The following is a 22,390-nucleotide window of genomic DNA, read 5'->3' as shown; positions in this document are numbered from 1 at the left end:
AACTACACAGGAAAATTTGAACCTCTGCTCCAGGGGCTCCCTATCAATGTAAAGTGCAAAACATTTGATTTCCATATCCTGGCATCTCCTCCTGAGTTCCTCCAACGTGTTTGAATCTCAAGCGTGGTGACCCTAGTTGTCCCTCGAAGCCCACAAAGATGCCGGCAAGCTTGTGGATACCAGTGAGGAGCATGATTGCCACGTCTGAACGGTTTTCCGGCGTGTTCATTTGTTTGAATTTTTTGAACAAACAGGCGGAGCTGAGTGGAAAATAATTTAAAGATGATACTTATTCTTAATATAAAACCTAATTTGAAAGTTGATGTTAATTCTATATATAAGATATATTTTTTAAATTAATCCTATTGATATTTCTTCAACAATAATTAAGTAAGGGAGAAAAGGAGGGAATGAATTAAGGAAGATGATTATGATATTTTAGAAAAAATATATCATATTGACTAATTTAACTACTATATTTAATTTATTCAAATTAGTAAATTAGGTTATATATTAAGGATCGGAGAAGTATTAATTATTTACGTTAAAAGTGAAAAAAATAAGGAACCAAGTCATATATGATTAAAAAATTGAGGGATTGAGTCGCACCAACTTATAGTTAAGGATTTAAGGGGGTGTTTGGATAGAAACCAAACCATGGTTTCAGAAGTGCTTTTACGGATTACGAAATAAATATGTGGAAGAGATTACCTCATTTTGTGGAAAAGTGCTTCTGAAACAGTAGTTTTGAGAATGCCAAACACCCCCTAAGTTAAAAGTAAGTTGAAAGTTAAAGGACTAAAAAATTAATTTTTTTAAAAAATTTAATTAAATTAATTATTTGTCATAAATATGTGATGGTCTCTTTAAATTATTCTCTTCAATTATTTACATTACATTTTTACAATTAATGAATAAAAATATTTTTAAAAAAATTAAAATGTTATATTTAGAACTAATCTCTACTTGAAATGACGGTTCACATTTGACATAGCACACAGAGGGAGTGTATAAGGAATGCAGTAATGAAAGAAAATCAGGGGGATATATTTTGATATTTGATTTTTTAAATAATTATAATTTTGATCGTTCCCACAGTTGTGGCTGCCTTGCGCCAAAACGACTGCGCCGCATCGAGGAATAGGCGAATCTCCGTCTCTGCTAGACGCCTAAACCCTGGTTAAGCCCCTCCCAGCGCAAACTAGCGAGAGAGAGAGAGAGAGAGGGAGAGAGAGAGCGAGAGAGAGGGAGGGAGAGAGCGAGAGAGAGAGAGAGATGTTTCGGAGCAGAGCGGCCTGGTCATTTTTGAGGCGCAGTAAAGATGTAAATGGGATGTACAAGCTGAGAGAAACAAGGCCAACTTCAAGTTTTTCTTCCGGGGATTCGTCAAGGTTTTTTTACCCGACCATCGCCCGGCAATATTTACATATGTTTCGATCTCAGCCTAAGGTCTCGTCAATTCTCTTCTTTTCACTTCTACTGAAACATTTCTATCTATCTCATGCATTTGGCGTATGTTATTTTCCCTTTCTTTGGAGCGATTAAAGTTTATGCATTCAGCAGGTTGTAAATAACCTGGGTAAATTTTGTTTTACTCTGTTCAATTATATGTTGGATAATTGTCATTTTTAGTTCACTTCATCATATATGAGTATTGACAATTCAAAGATGGTGTTTTGGATTTGTCTGGGGTCTGTCAGTTGTTATTGATTATGATCATAATAATTGTATGAGATATTCTTGAGTATCATGATTAAATCTGGTGGTAAATATATCGTTTCTATTTTGGTCTTGCAACTTTTCGGGGTGACGAAGCTTTCTTTATTGTGTTGTTTTGTACATTTGGTTTGAAGGAAAATGTTACGATGCTTTTAGGGTCACAATGTGCCGTACATGAGGAGCTTTTGTAGTGTGGCGTCTACTGAGGTGGCCCAGAAAGAGGGTGTGAAACTGCTAGTGACTGGGGGACCTCATGCCCAGAAAGCGGTTGGAATATGGCTTTTCGGCTCAGCCGCATGGGTGTTTAGTATGGTGGTACTTGGGGGTGTTACTAGACTGACGCGATCCGGTCTTTCAATGACTGATTGGAAATTCACGGGTGGGCTCCCTCCCATGTCAGATGAGGAATGGCAGCAAGAGTTTGAGAAATATAAGCAATCACCTGAATACAAGCGGTAAGTAACAAGTGCAAACACCGCTGTGATTCATGCAATGTCAACGTAATATTGCATTGTGGAGGATGTATGCTTTATCAAAATTCTTTATTTTATTTTATTTTATTTGCGTGCCTTTAATTTATTGCGCTGATTTTTTACCTAGATGCCGAATACGTTGATGTAATACTTTGTCACCTGTTGCAGAGTTAACAAGGGAATGAAGATTGAAGATTTCAAATTTATATATTGGATGGAGTATGCACATCGTATGTGGGGAAGGGCATTAGGAGTTATGTTTGCTTTGCCCTTCTCATATTTTCTCCGTAAGGGGTACATAACCTTACGATTAGGACTCAGACTTTCTACTCTCTTTGCCCTTGGGGCTGGCCAGGGTTTAATTGGGTGGTGGATGGTTAAAAGTGGTTTAGAGGTTGGCAAATTCCTCTGTTGATTTTGAAGTTTTATTGTTAACATTATCATTCTTTTAAGCCAGTTTTCTTCTATAGGAACCAGCATCTGAATATTTTCAGCCAAGGGTCAGCCCCTATCGCCTTGCTGCTCATCTTACTTCAGCGTTTGCTATTTACTGTGGTCTTTTCTGGACTGCTTTGTCTGTTGTTATGCCTGAACCACCAGCTGAATCACTAGCATGGGTTCATGGGGCTGCTAAAGTGAAGAGACTGGCACTACCTATAGGCTTACTTGTTGGTCTGACAGCTATTTCAGGTGCATTTGTTGCTGGAAACGATGCTGTATGTTAGTATGTCTATTATTTCTATGTTTTTCATGCTTTGTTATAGTTGAAAACTTTGATGAGTAAAGATAAGTATTCTGCTTGCTTGTGGATTTCCAGGGGCATGCATTTAATACTTTTCCAATGATGGGCGACGCATGGATACCAGATGATATTTTTGAAATGAAACCTCTGATTCGGAACTTCTTTGAGAATACATCAACTGTACAGGTGATTATCCATATGCATACCGCTTTGAAGCACCTACTACCTCATGGTTTTCTTATTTGCTGTTAAGAATTGAGGAAATCCGATGTAAATGAAGTGTAGTTAAAATAAAGAAGTATTATATGATTCAGCCAATTTTGGAATGGATACTTAATGGTAGATAAATCCTTACTACTTAGTGCAGTTTGTTGACAAAAGTTTTAATTGCAAATTGGTGCAACTTTTTATTCTGTAAGACCATTTGTGGCATTCCCGTGTTTATTCATAGCTTTGTGCCCGTGTGGAATTTAATCACGAGTTTCGAATAAATGTCGCAGCTTGATCACCGCATCCTTGCAACTGCAACTCTGGTTTCAGTAGGTGCTTTATGGTGGTCAACTAGAAAGCTGGACCTACATCCTGCCATTCGATCTCTGATCGGAAGCACTGCTGGGATGGCTGCTCTTCAGGTTATTATTTCAATTTGAATGTTATCTGGGTTTATCTCTGGTTGCTTTGCCCACTCTGTATCTTTCCCGCTGATCAAGTGATATGAAAGTTTTTCCATAAAAAAAGTGATATTGAAGCATATGTTGTGCATATCATTCAGAGGATCTATCTCAATGTTTTTACGAGTCTTCTCATGATCAGTTTATTCCATGTCTTTTGTAGATTGAACTTCTTCAAGAATATCTTGTTTCCTGTCTGAGGTATTAATTTATTATTGTTTGTAGGTTACATTAGGAGTTTCAACGCTTCTTTCATACGTTCCTGTTTCACTGGGCACTGCACATCAGGCTGGAGCTCTAACGCTTATGACACTTATGTTACTGTTGAATCACACTGTTCGAAGGCCGTCTCTGTCCCTTCTCAAGTCTCTGCCTCAAGTTGTCAAAGCAAACTAATTGCTTCCCATTCAAATTTTACAAGAACGATTAAAAAAAATTGCTCGCATGTCAATTTTTTATCTTTATAGAGGTTGATAATAGACACTTAACATATTGTATTTTTGTTGTGGCCTCCCTGGCCAAATTTTGGCCGGTGGAAAAGTGTGAAACATGTTGGCTTCTGCCCTGGTTCGTATTTATATTTCTGAAGCCACATGTTCATGATGATCACAAAAGTGATCTGTTAACAGCATGCTGGAATTTTATTTTGGAGAGAATTATTCTCAATCTGATTTGTATCTTCATTGCGATGGTGAAAACTTGGCACAATTGGTTATATTTTGTCTGTATTATTAATTTTATTTTTAATTTAAATGTAAATTAGTGTAAGTTACTAATGTTTTTGAACAGATAGTTGTAGCTTTTTTATTATAATGCTCTTAATTTAGTTTAATTTTAGTCGAACGGATGCAATTCAAATTCTTTTTTCTTTTTTTCGACTGCCTGAATTCCATTTCTAACTGATGAAGTCAAATTTTACATGTAAATGAAAGTTTTGAGCAATCTATTGTTTTAATGGACTTCTAACCAATTTATTTTCATTTGGTTCAATCAATTTAGTTTGATTTCAAGACCTACTATTGATGGAATAAATAGAGCTTACACATGTTGACAATGGCTGACTTTTAATCATTTTTTAAATTATGTTCAAAATAGAAATCGTCAAAAAGAATGTGTTTAACATTTTCACAGGATGATCACTCTACTTTATAATTTTGTAATGAATTGTGAACTTATTATGACCAAATTCTAAAGACATTTGAAATATATGACTATTCAAGTAAAAACAGATAATCGTTTTTAAATTCACAAAACAATTGAATTGAATTCTCTAAATAATAGAGGCTTGTTAAAACTGATTTAAAAATTATAAATGCAATATATAAATATATATATATATTGCTTTCTTCCCGTTTAATATTTTCGTCGTTTTTCATCTGGCGTTTTGAATGAGATTCGTTCCTCATCTTTAAACTCCTTGAAATGTACTATGTTACAACTTAGGAATAGGGACTAAAACACATAAAATCTTAAATATAAAACCTATTTTGTAGTATAAATTACATTACAAAATAGATTTTATATTTAGAATCGGAGTAATATTATGTACAGCTCCCCACCAAAAAAGAGAATTATCCACAGCAATAATATTTACGATCTAGTGTTCTTCGTGGGCAAAGGCCTGATCTGGCGGGGCCACGTGTCAGAATGAATCTTTGCTTACATTGTACTGACAAGTACACTTTTCTTTTGTTATTGACAGACAATGCTTATGCCGTCCGAAGTAGGGAGATATGGTATTATTATCCGGGAACCTATTAACCACGATAAATAGATAAGTTTACTCTATGAACCATAATATTTAAATTCCCAAAATTGTAAAATTATTTATTGAGCTTTATTGTCAACGACTCAACTGATCGGTTTCGAGAGAGAGGGAGCGGTGTTAACTAGAAGAAACTGCTTCGGAGTAATCCTGGTCATTTCATAACGAACCTGCAAGAAGAAACTGAAATGGTCTTTCAAGCCAAAATTTTCCTTCACTTCATCTTTATTACTGGTGAGTCATAGTTTATTTAGTGTTAATATTCTTCTGGAATTATCATGATACCCCCTTGAATTTGCTCTTGCTTTCATCTTCTTTCTACTTGTTTATGATAAGAAATGGAGACTCATCCAATAAAGTTAGAACCAACTCTCATGTGCTAACTTGTATCTTTACAATTTTATTTTTCGATTTTCAAATATGGGTTTTTGTCTTCCGGGTTCAATAATGGCTTACACTGTCTTTGGCACTGAATATCTCTGCTTTGCAGCGCATGCAAACTGTTAGACGAATTGTTTGAGACATGCAAGGTGTGTTCTTTTCCCTCGTCTTGATTATCAGGTTCTAAGTTTTCCTTCGATTCACATCCTGATTTCTATATTGTTTCCATGATTTTCCCTATGTTTATAGTTTTGTCTAGGAAAAAGGGCGTTCTGTTTTGCTGCATGATGGATTGAAATGTCAGTTGAAATAATGTTTAATACTTTCTCATTTCAAAGATTGTAAAAACAAATCCAAGAATTGGCTGCCAATATACCTTGTTTTTGGTAATTCGTTGTCCTTGTAAGTATAGAGGTCTGAGGTACCGTTATGAATACTAAATGATGTTTATTGTGATAGATGGACTCTCTAAATGAAAGACCAGTTCAGGAGATCGGAAACGAGACTCCTCATTTCCCTGAAATATCTGCTCAGAAAACACTAAGGAGTATTGTCTACAACAGTATACAAATTGTTATTTTCTCAAATAGACTCAACTTGCTTATGCCTCTGGGGCCTTTGGCAATTATTGTGGAGAGACTGACTAATCATCACGTGAGTTCTAGTTCGAGCTTAAACAGATCTTCACTAAGTTTTCTTCATATGTCTTATGTTGAAATGTAAAGATGGGTTGCAGGGTTGGGTCTTCACTCTGAGTTTGTTGGGTATAATGCCTTTGGCTGAGCGGCTAGGTTATGCTACAGAGTAATATTGCATTTTTGTTTCAAATTTCGTTTTGTCTATCACGCTTTTAAGGTTTCTGATGCTATTATTCTCTCGGTGTTATATAGGCAGCTGGCGTTTTACTCTGGAGACACTGGTAACGATTTTAACAGTTCAAATAAGCAGCATTGTACCAGATTTGTCTTTCTTTTTTTTTTAATCTCTTGAAAATAGTTGTATGAAATGTGTGATTTGAATGTGAAGCACTAAGTCTTGTCTTTTTTGTAAAGTAGTAATCTGGACTGAAGCCTCTCCCCCCTTCCCCCTGCCTCTTCCTTTCTCTCTTCCACTCTATTTATCTATATATCGTGTTACATGTTATGTCGTATTTGAACTTAGGATTGTTGGTTGAAAAAAAATCATGGATGCCAGTTGTTTACTTTAGTCTATAATGTAGTAGGTCCTTCTGAGCAATTCCACGTAACTCAACAAAAAGGAAGGGAATTAACTTGGCCTTCTGGTGGCTTGTGCAGCGTTTAATTCAGGCTATTAGTGACTTACAGAGAGGAAAATTGAATAGGGTTGGTGCTCTTTTAACAATAGGGAATAGTTTTGCATAGATTGAATTGAAACTTCAGATCCTGTGCCTGTTGGTTACGTGCACCTTAATTTTCCATTGGTTGGTCATGTAGACATCAATCTTATATCAGTTCCAAGCTTGTGAGTTCTGATGGTAAAGTGAGGCTTCATGTCCAAAAGGAAAAACATCGATTTAACTTTTGCTTGAGTTTGAGCAATTCTTTCTACTAGTTTCGTTCTCTTAACTTATTCCATTGGATCTTGCAGCTGGGGGTCTTCTAAATGCCACTTTTGGAAATGCAACAGAACTGATCATCTCAATATATGCACTGAAAAGAGGAATGACACGAGTTGTCCAACTCTCTTTGCTGGGGTCAATTTTGTCTAACTTGTTGTTGGTGCTTGGATGTGCATTTTTTTGTGGTGGGATTGTTTTTAATAAGAAGGAGCAGGTTTTTAACAAGGTAGACATGTTAGCTTCTGCTTCTTTCTTTATCTTCCTTAGTTTCACCTTTAATATAATTGACCAAAGCTGATTCACATGAGCACGCAGGGAACTGCTACAGTGAACGCAGGATTGCTATTGATGGCAGTTATGGGCTTACTTTTTCCTGCTGTTCTTCACTACACACACACTGAGGTCCATTTTGGGAGCTCAGAGTTGGCCCTTTCAAGATTCAGCAGCTGCATCATGCTTGTGGCTTATGCTGCATATCTATTTTTCCAGTTAACTAGTCAAAGAAGTCTATACCTCTCTTTGAATGAGGTTGGCCTTCTTGCCTCAAGTTTTTCGCTCTGTTTGTCTCTTAAATTCATTCATTTTTTTCTGGTTTGTGCACATGCTATTCCCTTTGAAACTCTTGATTTCTTTTCTTTTTTTAAATTTTGCCACGAATACTGTCTCTGACTTTCTCAGAACATTATCTGTCAAATGAGTGAATAACTGCAGGTAAGATTATCAGCTTGTTAAAGCAATTTTTTGAGTTAGAATTAAATAGAGTAATTGTTCACTGCTCATATTCTTTTAAGACTTCTAAAATTAATGGATGGCTTTTCTGGTGCATACCTGTTCTGATGTATGTTTAAAACTAACATTTTGATCCTTGACTCACTAAGTTGTGTGATGCATGATGAGAATTCAGGAGGAGGGGAATCATGGAAACTGCATAGAAGATGATGAATCTCCTGATATCTCTAAATGGGAATCAATAATCTGGCTTTCAATTATGACTGCTTTGATATCAATTCTGTCAGAATATTTAGTTGGTGCCATAGAGGTGACTAATTTTTCAACTTTTTCTCTCTGACATATTGCATGAACGCCTTGAAAATTCCAGTCTTGTCTAAAATAAAGTAGCATCATCTGTCTGAGATTTATCTGTGTTTCTTTTTATTCCCTTGTATGCTCCCTGGTATACATATCAACTGAAGAGAAATTGAAGCAGATTCTTCAGAGTTTAGCTTCTGATAGCTTAGCGTACCAACCTCTCATCATATCATGTTAGCGTGTTTGCAAAAATGGAACTAAATATAAGTTTTGGTGACTGCTGAGTTAATGTTCTTGGAAGGATTATTTTGAAAGAAGTGAGGCTTTATATATGATCATCTGGTTCACAGGGAGCATCAACTTCATGGAAAATGCCAGTGTCTTTTATCAGTGTAATATTGCTTCCCCTAGTGGGCAATGCTGCGGAGCATGCCAGTGCTGTCATGTTTGCAATGAAAGATAAGCTTGTAAGCTTTCATCAATTCTTTTGTTTTCCCACAAAAATAAACAAAGCCCATTTTTTCACATTGATGGTTTCTATCACCTGCAGGATATTTCCTTGGGAGTAGCAATAGGTTCATCCACACAGATATCTATGTTTGTGGTAGGTACTTAATCCTGGGTGAGAATGCAATGCTCTCTGAATTTGTAAAGATTTCGCTAATTCTGGTTTCTTCCAGTTTTTTTCACATGAGAATCTATGTCTGTGTTTGTCATTGTAACTTAGTATTCAAATATGTGATAATGCTGGAATCAGAAGAGATGGTATCTAACATGGAGAGTTAGAGTTATTTCAAGAAGAAAGTGGTTTATAGTGCTTAGTAGGACTAAAACCATATATAACGAAATAACAAACTAAAGTGAACTACTTCCTTCGGATAGCAATTGATGCAACATTCATAGCCTCTCATCTGGATTATTCAGTCAAGACTTCCTCATATATCAAACTGCAAATTCCTGCTATTATTCCTGCTTGGATAATTTGTTTATTTATTGAAACTTTGTCCTTGTCTTGCGGTAAGTCAACTTTCTTTTCTATATCCTGAATATATTGCTTCATTATTTCCGCTGTCATTTTGCAGATACCACTTTGCGTGATTATTGGGTGGATAATGGAGCATCCTTTGGACCTAAACTTTCAACTTTTCGAGACGGCATCACTGTTTCTAACTGTTATTGTTGTAGCCCTCTTGTTGCAGGTTTGTCTTCAGAGATATATAATTTTTATGCAAAATATTGATATCATTCTGGGAACCTATAAAATGTAAATAGACTTAAAAATAAGTTAGCGCACTTTAGCTTGCGTGGGCAGAGTTAAAAGAGCCTTCTATCATTTGAGATAGTGGTGTGCTGCCAATGGGCCAAACCCATTTTGATTGATTACCATCATGGCATTCACAAGAATACACTTTTGATAACTTTGTTTTGAATTTGCAGGAAGGAACTTCTAATTACTTCAAGGGACTTATGCTTATTCTATGCTATCTGATAGTGGCAGCTAGTTTCTTTGTACATGCAGATCCTTCTTATTAGGACACTTCTTATTAGGACACCGTGTTAAAAGAATAGCCAAATGTTATACTATCTTGTGCTATTGTAAATGTGAGAGGTTCCTTTGTTTCGATTTTTAAACTTCAACCTTCTGGTTGTGCTTCCTAATTTCTATTGTAAACTAAATTTCTTGTAGATTCCTCCTGATAAGGTCCTAAAATTACAAGAAAAGTTTGTGTTCAGCTGTCCTACTGTAAATTTAAAAGATCAAGTTCTGATTTTTAAATTTCCATCTTCTGCTTGAGCTTCATAAACGCCATTCAGCGTCATTATTCTTCACTGATACGAATTGGAAAACTGAAAAAGGCTTGCATGCATTTTAGCGGAGGCCAATAAGAGTTTCACATGTTAAATGCCAGAAACATGTAAAAATATCATATGGTACAAAACTCTCACACACACAGGTTCCTGCGATAAATTCGATACAGTGATTTAGACCCGTAACAGCTACTCTCACAAAGAAGAAAAGTCGGTTTAAGGTTGCGCATCTAGAATGGCTGTTAAAACACGAGATTAAGACATTAAACAGGTAATTATCTGTAGTTCACGTACAGATGATTCTAGAGGTGTACACGTATCTTGCATATCTGTGGCATTCCTTCATTCTCTCTTTACGTGTCTGCCTTCTGTAAACTCTGTTGTAACACTATTGAGTGTGTGGTGTGTGCGCGCGTGTTCAACACAAGATGCCAGGCCTATTATCGAGGATTCATTCATTCATTCATGCTCGGAACTCGTAATAGCCATTCTGACAAAGAACAGATGTTGGAGTGGTTTGGTAATGGCTGAGTTTGGCAGGTAGCTAATAGTAGCTTCAACATTTTTGAAAAGGAGATAGACTGTGAGTTTCCAAATAGAAAAGGGCCTTAGGGATATCTTGGCGATTTTTCTTTCCTTTTTTTTTCCTATTAAATATGAGCACTTTTCTCAACCAGAATTCGAACCTTAATCTAGGAACACTAGCCGTTTTCGCATCATGTTGGGGTATCTTGAAGATATTCGCATTCAGTAAAATGAAAGGCTTGAGCATAGGTAGGTAAAGGCTTGTGTATCTTACAGTCAAATGCAACGGCGACTTCTTTTAGAAATTAAAACCAATCACGCCATTTACTTCATACTTCGCTTCTGCTAATTATTGCCTGCCGACGGGTCTTTCTGGAGAAATGGGTGCGGAGGATGTCGTTGAACAACGACCCTTCATCGAAGCCTCGTCTTCCTCTTCCAGTGTGATTCAAGAGCCTCCTCGTAGAACAGGTAATTAAGTACGACTGATAATTTGTTGGTTTCTCGTATGAATTCAGCTGAGAGTTTTTTTAGGACTGAGATGAGCTCTTATTATTATTATCTTCCTGAGTTCAATCTTCTTGAGATAAATTTGATGTGTTGGGTTCAAGTTTTATCAGTTTCTCGGATAACGTAACCCAGAAAAGAAAAGGAGGAGGAAACAATAAAATCAAAGTCTTCATTATCATCATCAACACAAGATTCTTTGTTTAAACAGTTTAACGTTTAGTATGGACGAACTCTGTGAGCAGAAGTAGATATATATATATATATATATATATATCTAATAGAATCAAAGGGCGGAAAGAAGAGTGGAAATTCGTTTTGACTTACAGGTGGGGGTGAATGGTAGCTACTTTGCATTGTGGGGGTAGTAAATAGATTATATTTAATACAATTTGGGAAACTATAAACTGAACAAATCAATAAAATTATGAATTCATAGAGATATATCAAGTTGCATATTATTTATATGGATTATGGAATAATGGCTGAAAAAATATGATGAAATTAAGGAATAATAAATGATAAAGAATGAGTTACATGTGTGGATGAGAAACAGGGAACGTGGGGAGCGCAGTGGCACACATAATAACAGGGGTGATAGGAGCAGGAGTTCTGTCATTGGCTTGGAGCATTGCGCAGCTTGGTTGGATTGTGGGCCCTCTCAGCATCTTTCTGCTTGCGGGCACCACCCTTGTTTCCACCTTCCTCCTCTCCGACGCCTACCGCTTCCCTCATCCTCACGGCCCCGTCCGCAACCCTACCTTCATGCATGCCGTCAAGCACTACTTAGGTCTGTTCTTGTCTCACTCTCCACTTGTTACGACGTCCTAGTGTGAGTGAGTGGACTTCACTTTACCAATATTATTAACCATGACATACTACCTCCTGTTCTTAATATAAGATCCTGTTTGACTTTTATTTTAATTCTAAATATAAGACTCCAATCTACTTTGTCTCTCATATTTATATATATTTTTTTTAAAGTAGCCCTTCTAACAATGATAGTTATATTCAATACATTTGATTAGTAAGGATATTTTAGGAAAGACAACATCTATTCAAGACAAATAACTAACTCAACTTACCTTCTTAATCTCTTCAAATTAGTCAACTGGCTCTTATAATTAGGATCGGAGCTAGTATAATGTTAAGTCCTATTTATTTAGGCGAGCTGGAAACTCTCAAATTATTAAAATGTCTGATTGTTAGTGGACTTGACTTGATGACTATGAATCGTGACTCAAAGGCGGAGTAATAGTTAGAATGTCAAGTTCTGTTTATCTAGATGAGAATGTCCAAGTGTGAGTCGGCTTCACTTGAAGTTTATTAACCATGACTTGCCCAAAAAACAAAAAAAGAGTCATGATTATAACGTCAAACTCAATTTATTTAGACTAGATAAGTCTCAGATTGATACTTATCCGATCTTAAATGTAAGATCAATATTATAGTTAATATAAGTCTTATATTTAAAATTAAAAGAGTAGACTGTGAGAATGTTCAAGTGTGAGTGAAATTGAGTTTACGCGGTGTCTTAATGATGATTTATATTTGACAGGAGATAGAAGTGCGAAGATTTCGGGGGTGCTGGTGGAAATCTATAGGGTTGGTACTGCCACCGCCTACGTCATTACTTCTGCTTCCTGCGGCAGGTATTTTTCTGCCTCTTTTCCTCTCAATCATGTTCTTTTTACCCCCATCGTTCTTCAACTTATTATTTAAATCTCAATATCTTAAAAAAAAAAAAAAGAAAGCGAAATTATAATAATTGAGCAGCTTTTAATATGTTTTTCTCAACAACTTGGGTCCTGCGTTCTTCACAAATGTAAAAGGATAGGAAGAAAGAGTTCTTTTAGTGACGTGAGTTATTCTTTAAACTTCAAATTATATACAAGATATAACTCACATATACGTTATTATGGAACCACCACGCTAGCAGATACCAGGATATTTATTCCTTTTGATTGCCAACCGAAAAACTTCCTCTTGGTCTTGGGGGCTTCGTTTCACGTGGAAATTGAAAGTGCCGCTATTTCATTTGATTCCACAATGGGATAGGCTGGGCTGGGCTGGGCTGGGCTTTGATATTTGGGCCAAGAAATTTAAATTAGAATATCGATTTTTAGCGAATTGAGCGGAAATAAAAAACACTTGTGACCCCAAAAGAAGAGAAATGGACTCGTGAGGTTGGGGGCCCTTATACACTTAACTTGCCAAAAATCTAAGGCCCGAAGTCATTTTTGTCCAAATACTTCACTATACTGTCATCCTAAAGAGGTGTTTGGCAACTCTCGAAAGTGCTTCTCAAAAGCACTTTTCAACAAAATGAGGCAAACTCCTCTACATATTTACTTTGTAAACTGTAAAAGTATTTTTGAAACCATAGTTTAGTTTCTATATAAACACCCTCTGCGTAATTGTGACATATACACACGTTAACACAACATTTTTTCAGGGACACTATATCATAAAAGATATAAAGTGAAGTTTGATATAAAGATCGAATTTTTAGGGATTACAAGAGATTTCAAGATACAATAAAAATCCAGAAGGGATAAAAAAGATAATAATTGTAGAGTTCAAATAAAATTTTTTTTAGAAAATATGAAGTAAAATAATGAAAGAATATAAGTATATAAATTAAAACAATATAGATTTATATTTGGAAATTATTTCTTGGTCAATATATGAAAATTATATACTTGTCAAACTAAAATTTAAAATTATGTATTTATTGTGATGCATTTGAAAACTTTTTAAATGTAAAAATAAATTAGCGAAAAATGTTCTAACAACCTCTTTTCTTTTCTCTGGACGACAATGATCAAAACAAGTCAGACAGAGTCAGCTCAAAAAAAAAAAAAAAAACAAGTCAGACAGAGAAAATTCACAAGTTGATCAAGTTGTGAGTTGAAACTTTGAAAAGCTGAAACAGCTCAAATCAAAAGAAGACGACAAAAAAGTAAGGAGAAGTGTGAAAGAGGCAACACTGGTACCGACTTATTTGCCCAATAATAATAATAATAATAATAAGGGATAAGATATTTATATATGTCGGAAGCATTTAAGAGGGAGTACTTCACATCTTAAAGTTTTTTTTTTTAATTCTGAGGGAAAATCCCAAAAAAGGTCATTGGAATATAAAAAATTTCAGATTGGATCTTAAAATTTCGTAAATAACAGAAAATGTCAGTGACCCAATCTGTCATTTGTAAAATCAAGAAGAATTAACAACTTTATCCTCATTTGTATTCATTCACTATAATGATTTAAGAAATCACTATAAGGGTTTAGGCGTTACCTAGATTCGTGTAGCGAATAACTACTCACTTTTTCATAGTCAGGTATCTTGTTATTAACTACAACTAATTTTGTAATCACTAGAATAATGTAAGCATTACTTAGATTCGTGTAGAGAATAACTACTCACTTTTTCATAGCCAGGTACCTTATTATTAACTACAACTAATCCTATAATGACTAGAACAGTGTAAGCGTTACCTAGATTTGTTTAGAGAATAACTACTCACTTTTGCTTAGCCATGGGCAAAATTGTCAATTTCTCTTAATTTCACAAATGAAAAATTGGGTCAATGATCCTTTCTGTCATTTACGAAATTCCAGGACCCAATATGAAATTTCCTATATTTCAAGGGTTTTTTCTGGAATTTTTTCTAATTCTTATATATCGTAAAAATGCTACAAAATAAAAATTTTAGAGCATATAAGAGCTAAAAAATTTTTTAAATGTTGAGTGTTCCTTTATGAATGCTTGGACATATATAAGAACCTTATCCCTAATAATAAATTAATAATAATAAAGGTGAGGACTGAGGACAATAATACAGTGAGGAAACGACGTCAGAGGGATGGGCTTATAATCCAACGACCACAAAAGTCCATAAAGTTAACAGGCCATTGGGCCCATACGGTCCCATTTGGAGGTTGTCATCTTCGATCAAGCCCAATCAACAGGACCAACCTCACCAGTTTTGACGTGAGGGACCAGCTCCTTTCCCAGCGGAGCAAAGAGCAAAGGTTAAGAAAGATATCTACATTTAGTACCTCATAGTATTTTGAATAAAATTACTTTTAATAAGAGAATACCTATGCTTTAAAAAAAAAAAGAAAAAAGAAATCACTAACTTCAAAGGTTAGTCTAATATGCACATGCTTCTTTACTCCTATTTATAGGGTATAAAGAGAAGATTTTTTTGTTCTATTTTATAAAATTATATCATTAATTTTTAACATGAATATATACTTACTGATCCTCTATTTATTACTATCTTATGTCCTTAATATAAGAACTAATTAATTAATTTGAGTAAATTAAAGAAGTTCTTTAAGTTGGTTATTTGTAATAATTAAGTATTATTTTTTTAAAAAATATTTTTACTAATCATGTATCAACTAAAACTATTCTTTGATTCACCTTTTAACATGTGCAACTACTATAAAGATTATTTTGGAAATAAATTAATAAATATAAGGGACAAAGTATATTAGAATCTTATATTTAGGATCAAATTAAAAGTTAAATTAGCTTTTGTATTAAAAACCGGAGGTAGTATTGTGTGGATTATAATATTAAATATGAGTAAAAGTTGAAAATTGCTAAATTTTATTTTAAAACAGAATTTATGAAATTTAAGGTTTTCTTTATTCCATTTAAACCATGATTTTGAATATTTTTAATGTGAAACTTAATATACACCTCAAAAAGTTTGGCAAATACATATATACGCGCACACACCTGAAAAAGTACAAGAACTTTGGTTGAAGTATATAGTAGGGCAAGTCAATCTCAGATATAAAGTATGGGCTATGGCTTCCCCTGTCAAATATTTGGTATATATCCCAAAAAAAAGAAAAGAATAACAATGCATATATATGAAGTAGGGTTTATGTCGCAGTCAAACTTTCGAAAGTCTATCTAACATCCCAAATTATTATACCTACTTTTTCTATCCCAAATATTATACCTACTTTTTCTATCCCAAATTATTATACCTACTTTTTCTATGCTATGTATTGGAATCAAGTTGACAGGAACCGAAAATTATGCAGTTCAAAACTCTTGACGTATCCATCATATGTTCAAACCCCGGTTGGATGAGATTATTAGAAAATTCAACTGAAAAAGGAACAAAATGTCCGTTCCCATCCATTATTAACCCATCAGAATCACGGAAAGGAATATATATATATATATATATATATATATATATATAAAGCACATATGCACTATACATTGTTCATCACTCTTTTGGATCCTTAGATTCCTGCCTGTGACATTATCAGAAAGCAAATGAATCTGGTAAACGAATCTGGTCGTCTAGTTTATCAGATGCCACACGGTCCCCATAATATAAAACTACTCCTTCTCATATTCGATTCATTTCCCGTTTTGGTATTTATTTATTTATGGTCTTGCTTGTTTGGTAGGTTTTATCTTCTCGAGTAGTTTGGTAGCTAACCAGGCTCAAGAATGTTAAATTAGTGTGTCTAACCCACTGTGAGCTTCAAAGGAATAGGCTATTATAATAAGCATAGAGGAGGCTGCAAGATAAATTTAATTCTATTTTAAATAAATGAATTCTTAAATGTCAGTAAAGATTCAAGTTTATTAAGTAAATTTCACTGATATCTTTGGAAGCAAGTACCTTTTTTCCCCCCCCTTTGGAAGAAAGAAGCAAACAATTTTATTTCCAAACAAAATAAGTTAATTTAATAATTTGAGGCCAGGAGGGGTTCTTCTCCCTGCCTCAGTGAATCTTTAATTTAACAACGAATAGCTCTTTTTACTTGAAAGAAATATTTTAAAATAGATTTGTACCTCCTTTCCATGTTTTTACTAGAAATATCTGTTTTCATCATTAAATCCATAGTCACTATCTCAAACAGTCAATAAGAATATTTAAGTCGGCAAAAAAAAAAGAGTATTTAAAAAAATTAAAATATATTTATTGATAATAATAATTATTATAAGTTACCAAATGAGGTAAATTACACATGTTAATTTAATATATTTTTCGTTTTTCAAGATATAATTCATTATTTGAAAATTAGTTAAATCTTTTTATTTCCAAACAAAATAAGTTAACCACCTATTTTTAAGTTTCATGAGGTGATTGAAAATGCCATATAATAAAAACCAGGGAGAATATATTTTTGATCATCATCATTATTGTGTGAAATTATGAAGACGCCCTTTCAAAAATGTGCATCAAAACGTGTGCCAGCCATTAAAAACGGATAACCAACCAGGCTCTTGAGTCTCTGTGCATTAGAACGGCAACCGCCATCTTTTAATTATAGTACTAGTATTTCATTTTCTGAAATATTTTAGTTATAAGTTTTCAATTTGTCTCTTGCCACATTAATTACATCAAACGGTCGACATAAATATCTTTAACTTCCAAAAATGGTTGGCCGGTCATTTTAGCAAAAAGCTCTCAACTCTATTTTCATTTCTTGTCATAACTCAGTAGTTTCTGAATATATATGCTGTAAATATCAAGTTACCAGGGTGTCAAGGCCCCATCATGATTTCAATGCTTGATCAACTAAATTTACAGCACACTGGATATGCCATTAAAATGGTTTAAATTTGTTTATTAACATTAATATAATTTGGTATCAATTTTTTATTATATAAAGATATCCATCCATGAATTGATTCGGATCATGGGTTTGATGAAAAATAATAGCCTTTGCTACTTTGACTTCTACCAAGCTAGAAAGGATCCAAAAATTGTTGTAGGGTCTAGATGAATACTATTATTTACAAGGTAAATTTTAACTACTCTTTACATTACGTTTTCCCTTTACAGAATTATTCACTTGACACTTGTGGACAATAGCATAAGACAAAGACATCATAACATGCAATAAGGGATTCTTGTGGTGTTTAACACAAATATTGTCCATCACGTTTCAAACAACACACCTCCTACACACAAAACAAGACAATCTTCATCAGAACATTATCAGAATCTTGTGTGGTTATAAATTTGAGTACTCTAAACTGCCCGTGCTTGATTCTATGTTGGAAGTCATCAAAATCATGATTTTGATATAACGTGCTATAATTTTACTGGTTTCTGATGTGAAACCAAACATGCTCTTAGTTAGATCTCATGTTTTATCTTGTGATCCCTATACTTAACTTCACAAGTCCTCAAAAGTCCAACGCACTTCTTCACCATGATTAACCCTTATGGATAAGGACAAGCCATCCACTTGCTTATGCAGCCACAAAAAAATGTCCCCCCCTCCCCACGGGTCTACCATTATTGAGGCTCTTTGAACACCATGGAAGATAAAACACACATGTTGTTTTCTATTAACTTGCTTGGTTCAACTCGCCTTTAGGTACTGAAAGAAACCACACACTACGGCACACACTGTTAACGCGAAAAAGTGGAATATTATATAACATATAATAAAAGCACACACGGCACTCGTTTTTTGATTTAAGCAATTGGTATGCCTACCCACTCACATGTCTTGAAAGATTTGGTCCCCAAGGGTTGAATATTTTACTACTTAGCCCCATAAAGTAGATGGTTGCAGATCATTCCTGCATTATTAGTTTGTCATGATGACTAGTGCAGTCTTCAAAGTCTGCTGATAATAATTCTGAAGCAATTACATCTTACCTCATTGTTTGCTTCATAGCTTCAAATAAGCAACTACGTCAGGTTGGGTATCCTTCACGGCTTTTTCTTCTCTACTTATAGTGAACCCCAGCTTTAGGTTTGAGCCAAAAAGCAGAGGGAGCTTCATTGGTAATTGAGATTTGAGAGTCTTGTTTGGTCTTATATATATTGAAATGTTTCTTTAGTTCAGGTTCTTTGAATCACACGTTGATGATACACAGTCACACCAGCAAATGTTCTTTTTCCAGATTTCAATTCAACTTCTCTGCTCAGACACTGACATTAGACACGACACACATTTACTATCTTAGGCTCAGGATTTTCATATTTTATATGAGGGTATAGTTTGTCTTGAATGTGCTTCTCTTAGGCATTTTTGTCTTGTGGGATTCACAGGGAGTGACTAAGAACTTCTTGGCCTTCTATTGATCTGGGATTTTGGATTAAAGATGGCTGTTCAAAACTCTCTACAAATAGCAAGTGGTCCTTATGATGATGATGGGCGAGCCAAAAGAACCGGTAAAAATCCTCTACAACAACTAAAAACCAAATTATCTTTCATGTATTCTTCTTCTTCTTCTTCAATCTCATCCTTCAAATTCCACTACACCAGGAACACTGACAAGTGCCGTTGCTCACATCATTACTGCTGTTATTGGTTCTGGTGTGCTTTCACTGGCATGGAGCACTTCCCAATTAGGATGGATTGCTGGTCCAGTTGCCTTGCTTCTATTTGCAATTGTCACATACATTTCCTCCTTCCTCGTCTCTGATTGTTACAGAACCTCAGATTCTAAATCTGGCAAAAGAAACTACTCTTACATTGGAGCTGTTAGAGTCTACCTTGGTACTATTACCACGCCAACTCTTTCATTTTTCTTGTCTATTTAAGAAGCACAAACACTAATTCAGATACGACATGACCACAACATATGTATTGTTTAAGTGCAGTTTCAGGCGTTGTGTCGTGTCTGATACAAGTGTCAAACGTTTGTAAAATAAGATATGGTGTCATGTTTATACATTCTGATTCAATTTAGTGTTAGTTCAGGAAATAAAAGGACATGGGTGGCTGGTTCCCTTCAATTTCTGACCTTGTATGGGACTTGTGTTGCTTACGTAATTACCACAGCAACATGTATGAGGTACTTCACTTGTTAAACCCCTCATGAAATGAGAAAACTGCAAATGCTAACTACTTAATCTTGTGTTTCATGAACAATTAGTTTCAAAACTTGCTCCAATACAAAATACGACAACAAAATATGCCATGTTGAAGTACAGTTTAAAGTGTAGTCTACTGATGGATAGATGATGCTGACACAGAGGCTGTGTGATTGCTGATGTTTTTAACATGTTCTAAAGACAAATATTTGATTTTCTGATGCAGGGCAATTCTAAAATCAAACTGTTATCACAAGGAAGGGCACAACGCTCCTTGCAATTATGGGGATACCTTGTTTATGGTTTTGTTTGGATGCATTCAGATTATCATGTCATTCATACCAGATCTCCACAACATGGCGTGGGTTTCAGTTGTGGCTGCAATAATGTCCTTCACGTACTCATTCATTGGACTAGGACTTGGCATTGCTCAAACTATAGGTAAGCCTCAATATTAAAATGCTGCTGTCACAATATCAAGCCTTGCCTTCATTTTACAATTCAAACTTTTGAGCTTCAATAGTTCTTGATGTAGTATTAAAGAATGATGGGCTTACGGCTTAATTTTTTGCCACACTTAAGTTCAAATAGCTTAAAGAGGGTATACTGCAGTCTAACAGATTATCATAGAATTATATATAGTCTTTCAGTTAATTACTTAAACTTTTCATTTAAAATAATAGTCTCTATAAAAATCTACCGAACTGAGAGAAAGTCTGTTGTGGGTTATATTTCTGAAACAATGAATGGAAAAAAAGTATGGGAAATCAAGATTTTATATAAGTCATTCTCCTTATGGCTGATATTGCAGAAAATGGGAGAATCATGGGGAGCGTAACAGGAGTACCTGCAAAGAATGTAGTTGAGAAGTTATGGTTAATCTTTCAAGCACTTGGTGACATAGCCTTCGCCTATCCATACTCGGTCATTCTGCTCGAGATACAGGTAAATATCATATCCCAGTGTTGAAAAGAAGAAGAAGAAGAAACACAGTTTAAAGCTAAAGCATAGCACTGAACCCCCCCCCCCTCTTTGAGTGAAGGATACCTTAGAGTCTCCTCCTCCAGAAAACCAGACCATGAAGAAAGCATCCATGGTTGCAATCTTCATTACAACATTCTTCTACCTCTGTTGTGGATGCTTTGGATATGCAGCATTTGGAAACAACACACCAGGAAATCTCTTGACAGGCTTTGGCTTCTATGAGCCTTACTGGCTCATTGACTTAGCTAATGTTTGCATTATTCTTCATTTGATTGGAGGGTATCAGGTAGTTCTACTGCTATACTAGTCATTGTTTTTAACATGAATTTTGACACGTAACTTCCTCTTTTATCATGTTCTCTAACTCTTAGTAACTATGGTTCTCTTTTCCGCAGATTTTCAGCCAACCCATATACAGTTCTGCAGAAGGATGGGCTTCAAGAAAATTCCCAAACAGCGGGTTTGTGAATAACTTCTACAAGCTGAAACTGCCTCTGTTGCCAAGTTTCCAGATAAATACCTTCAAGTTTGTGTTTAGAACAGTGTATGTGATTACAACCACAGGGCTTGGAATCCTGTTTCCTTACTTCAACCAAGTTCTGGGAGTGTTAGGGGCGATGAGCTTTTGGCCATTGGCTATATATTTCCCAGTGGAGATGTACTTTGTACAGAAGAAAATTGAAGCTTGGAGCAGAAAATGGATTGTGCTCAGATGTTTTAGCTTCGTTTGCTTTCTTGTTACTGTGGTAGGTCTTATTGGGTCTCTGGAAGGAATCATAAGCCAGAAACTTGGCTGAAGAAGATTTATCATTATGCTTTAGATACACATTGAGGTAAAGTATTGTAAGTGTTTGTTACCAAGTTTTACAATAAAAAAACATTACACGTGTAATGTTTATAAGAAAACTGGTAGCGAACATAAAAAATAGGAGCAACTCCCAGAATGAGAAAGAAGGAAGAATATGGTTTAGTCTGGAGGCTAGATTTCTTGTGAAGGGTGAAAATTGCAGAATAATTTTAGTTCTGCTACAGAACCTTGTAATGTGGTTTGGCTTTTGCTTCTTAATAGGAAGATATATAAAAAGGAAGAGCAAATTGTCAAATTGATGAGTATTATTTTGTGCAATGTTTTTGACGTCATTTTCTTTATAATATAATAATATATTGAACATTTGAAATAACTGCTCCTCGGAAGACCATTTTATCTATGAAATAGTAATCAATTTCTAGCATGTATACATGTTTTCGCAGAACCTCACCATAAAAAACAAGATGAAAAATAATGATAAATTATAAATCTCAATTAAATTTATGAATCCGGACAGATTTCTAATGTGAACAATTTCAATCAATAAGAAGATAGCAAAATACTACCTCC

General features: G+C 34.9%; 3 protein-coding genes across 7 annotated transcripts; all 3 read left to right on the top strand.

Annotated features, from left to right (window-relative positions):
• The first annotated feature begins 1,235 nt into the window (after positions 1–1,235).
• Positions 1,236–4,377, top strand: LOC114728721 (cytochrome c oxidase assembly protein COX15). Of its 2 annotated transcripts, none has more exons than XM_028915656.1 (7): positions 1,236–1,449; positions 1,876–2,174; positions 2,361–2,586; positions 2,663–2,908; positions 3,010–3,120; positions 3,435–3,566; positions 3,831–4,377. In XM_028915656.1, the coding sequence occupies exons 1-7, from the start codon at positions 1,276–1,278 to the stop codon at positions 3,999–4,001; spliced, it is 1,359 nt and encodes a 452-aa protein (XP_028771489.1). In that variant the 5' UTR covers positions 1,236–1,275; the 3' UTR covers positions 4,002–4,377. The 2 variants fall into 2 exon arrangements, with proteins under 2 accessions (XP_028771489.1, XP_028771490.1); XM_028915657.1 differs by having other exon boundaries at positions 1,368–1,449; positions 1,854–2,174.
• Positions 4,378–5,470: 1,093 nt separating this feature from the next.
• On the top strand, positions 5,471–9,892 carry LOC114728722 (vacuolar cation/proton exchanger 5). Its single transcript, XM_028915658.1, has 12 exons — positions 5,471–5,604; positions 5,861–5,900; positions 6,211–6,405; positions 6,488–6,555; positions 6,642–6,670; positions 7,360–7,556; positions 7,646–7,858; positions 8,235–8,369; positions 8,710–8,826; positions 8,910–8,963; positions 9,442–9,558; positions 9,797–9,892. The coding sequence occupies exons 3-12, from the start codon at positions 6,211–6,213 to the stop codon at positions 9,890–9,892; spliced, it is 1,221 nt and encodes a 406-aa protein (XP_028771491.1). The 5' UTR covers positions 5,471–5,604; positions 5,861–5,900.
• A 1,179-nt stretch (positions 9,893–11,071) lies between these two features.
• Positions 11,072–22,152, top strand: LOC114728726 (probable amino acid permease 7). 4 transcript variants are annotated; one of them, XM_028915664.1, is made up of 8 exons: positions 18,713–18,911; positions 19,261–19,383; positions 19,478–19,711; positions 19,916–20,009; positions 20,255–20,469; positions 20,840–20,973; positions 21,071–21,298; positions 21,408–21,809. In XM_028915664.1, the coding sequence occupies exons 2-8, from the start codon at positions 19,314–19,316 to the stop codon at positions 21,807–21,809; spliced, it is 1,377 nt and encodes a 458-aa protein (XP_028771497.1). In that variant the 5' UTR covers positions 18,713–18,911; positions 19,261–19,313. The 4 variants fall into 4 exon arrangements, with proteins under 4 accessions (XP_028771499.1, XP_028771497.1, XP_028771496.1 ...); XM_028915663.1 differs by having other exon boundaries at positions 18,713–18,993; XM_028915666.1 differs by lacking the exons at positions 18,713–18,911; positions 19,261–19,383; positions 19,478–19,711 and adding exons at positions 11,072–11,164; positions 11,757–11,990 and having other exon boundaries at positions 21,408–22,152.
• The last annotated feature ends 238 nt before the right edge of the window (positions 22,153–22,390 follow it).

Source organism: Neltuma alba, unplaced genomic scaffold (genome assembly GCF_004799145.2).
Source record: "Neltuma alba isolate B1F8T4 unplaced genomic scaffold, ASM479914v2 tig00012566_pilon, whole genome shotgun sequence".
NCBI lineage: Eukaryota > Viridiplantae > Streptophyta > Magnoliopsida > Fabales > Fabaceae > Neltuma > Neltuma alba.
Note: the sequence above shows the minus strand (reverse complement) of the source record. Positions and strands in the feature narration are given on the sequence as shown.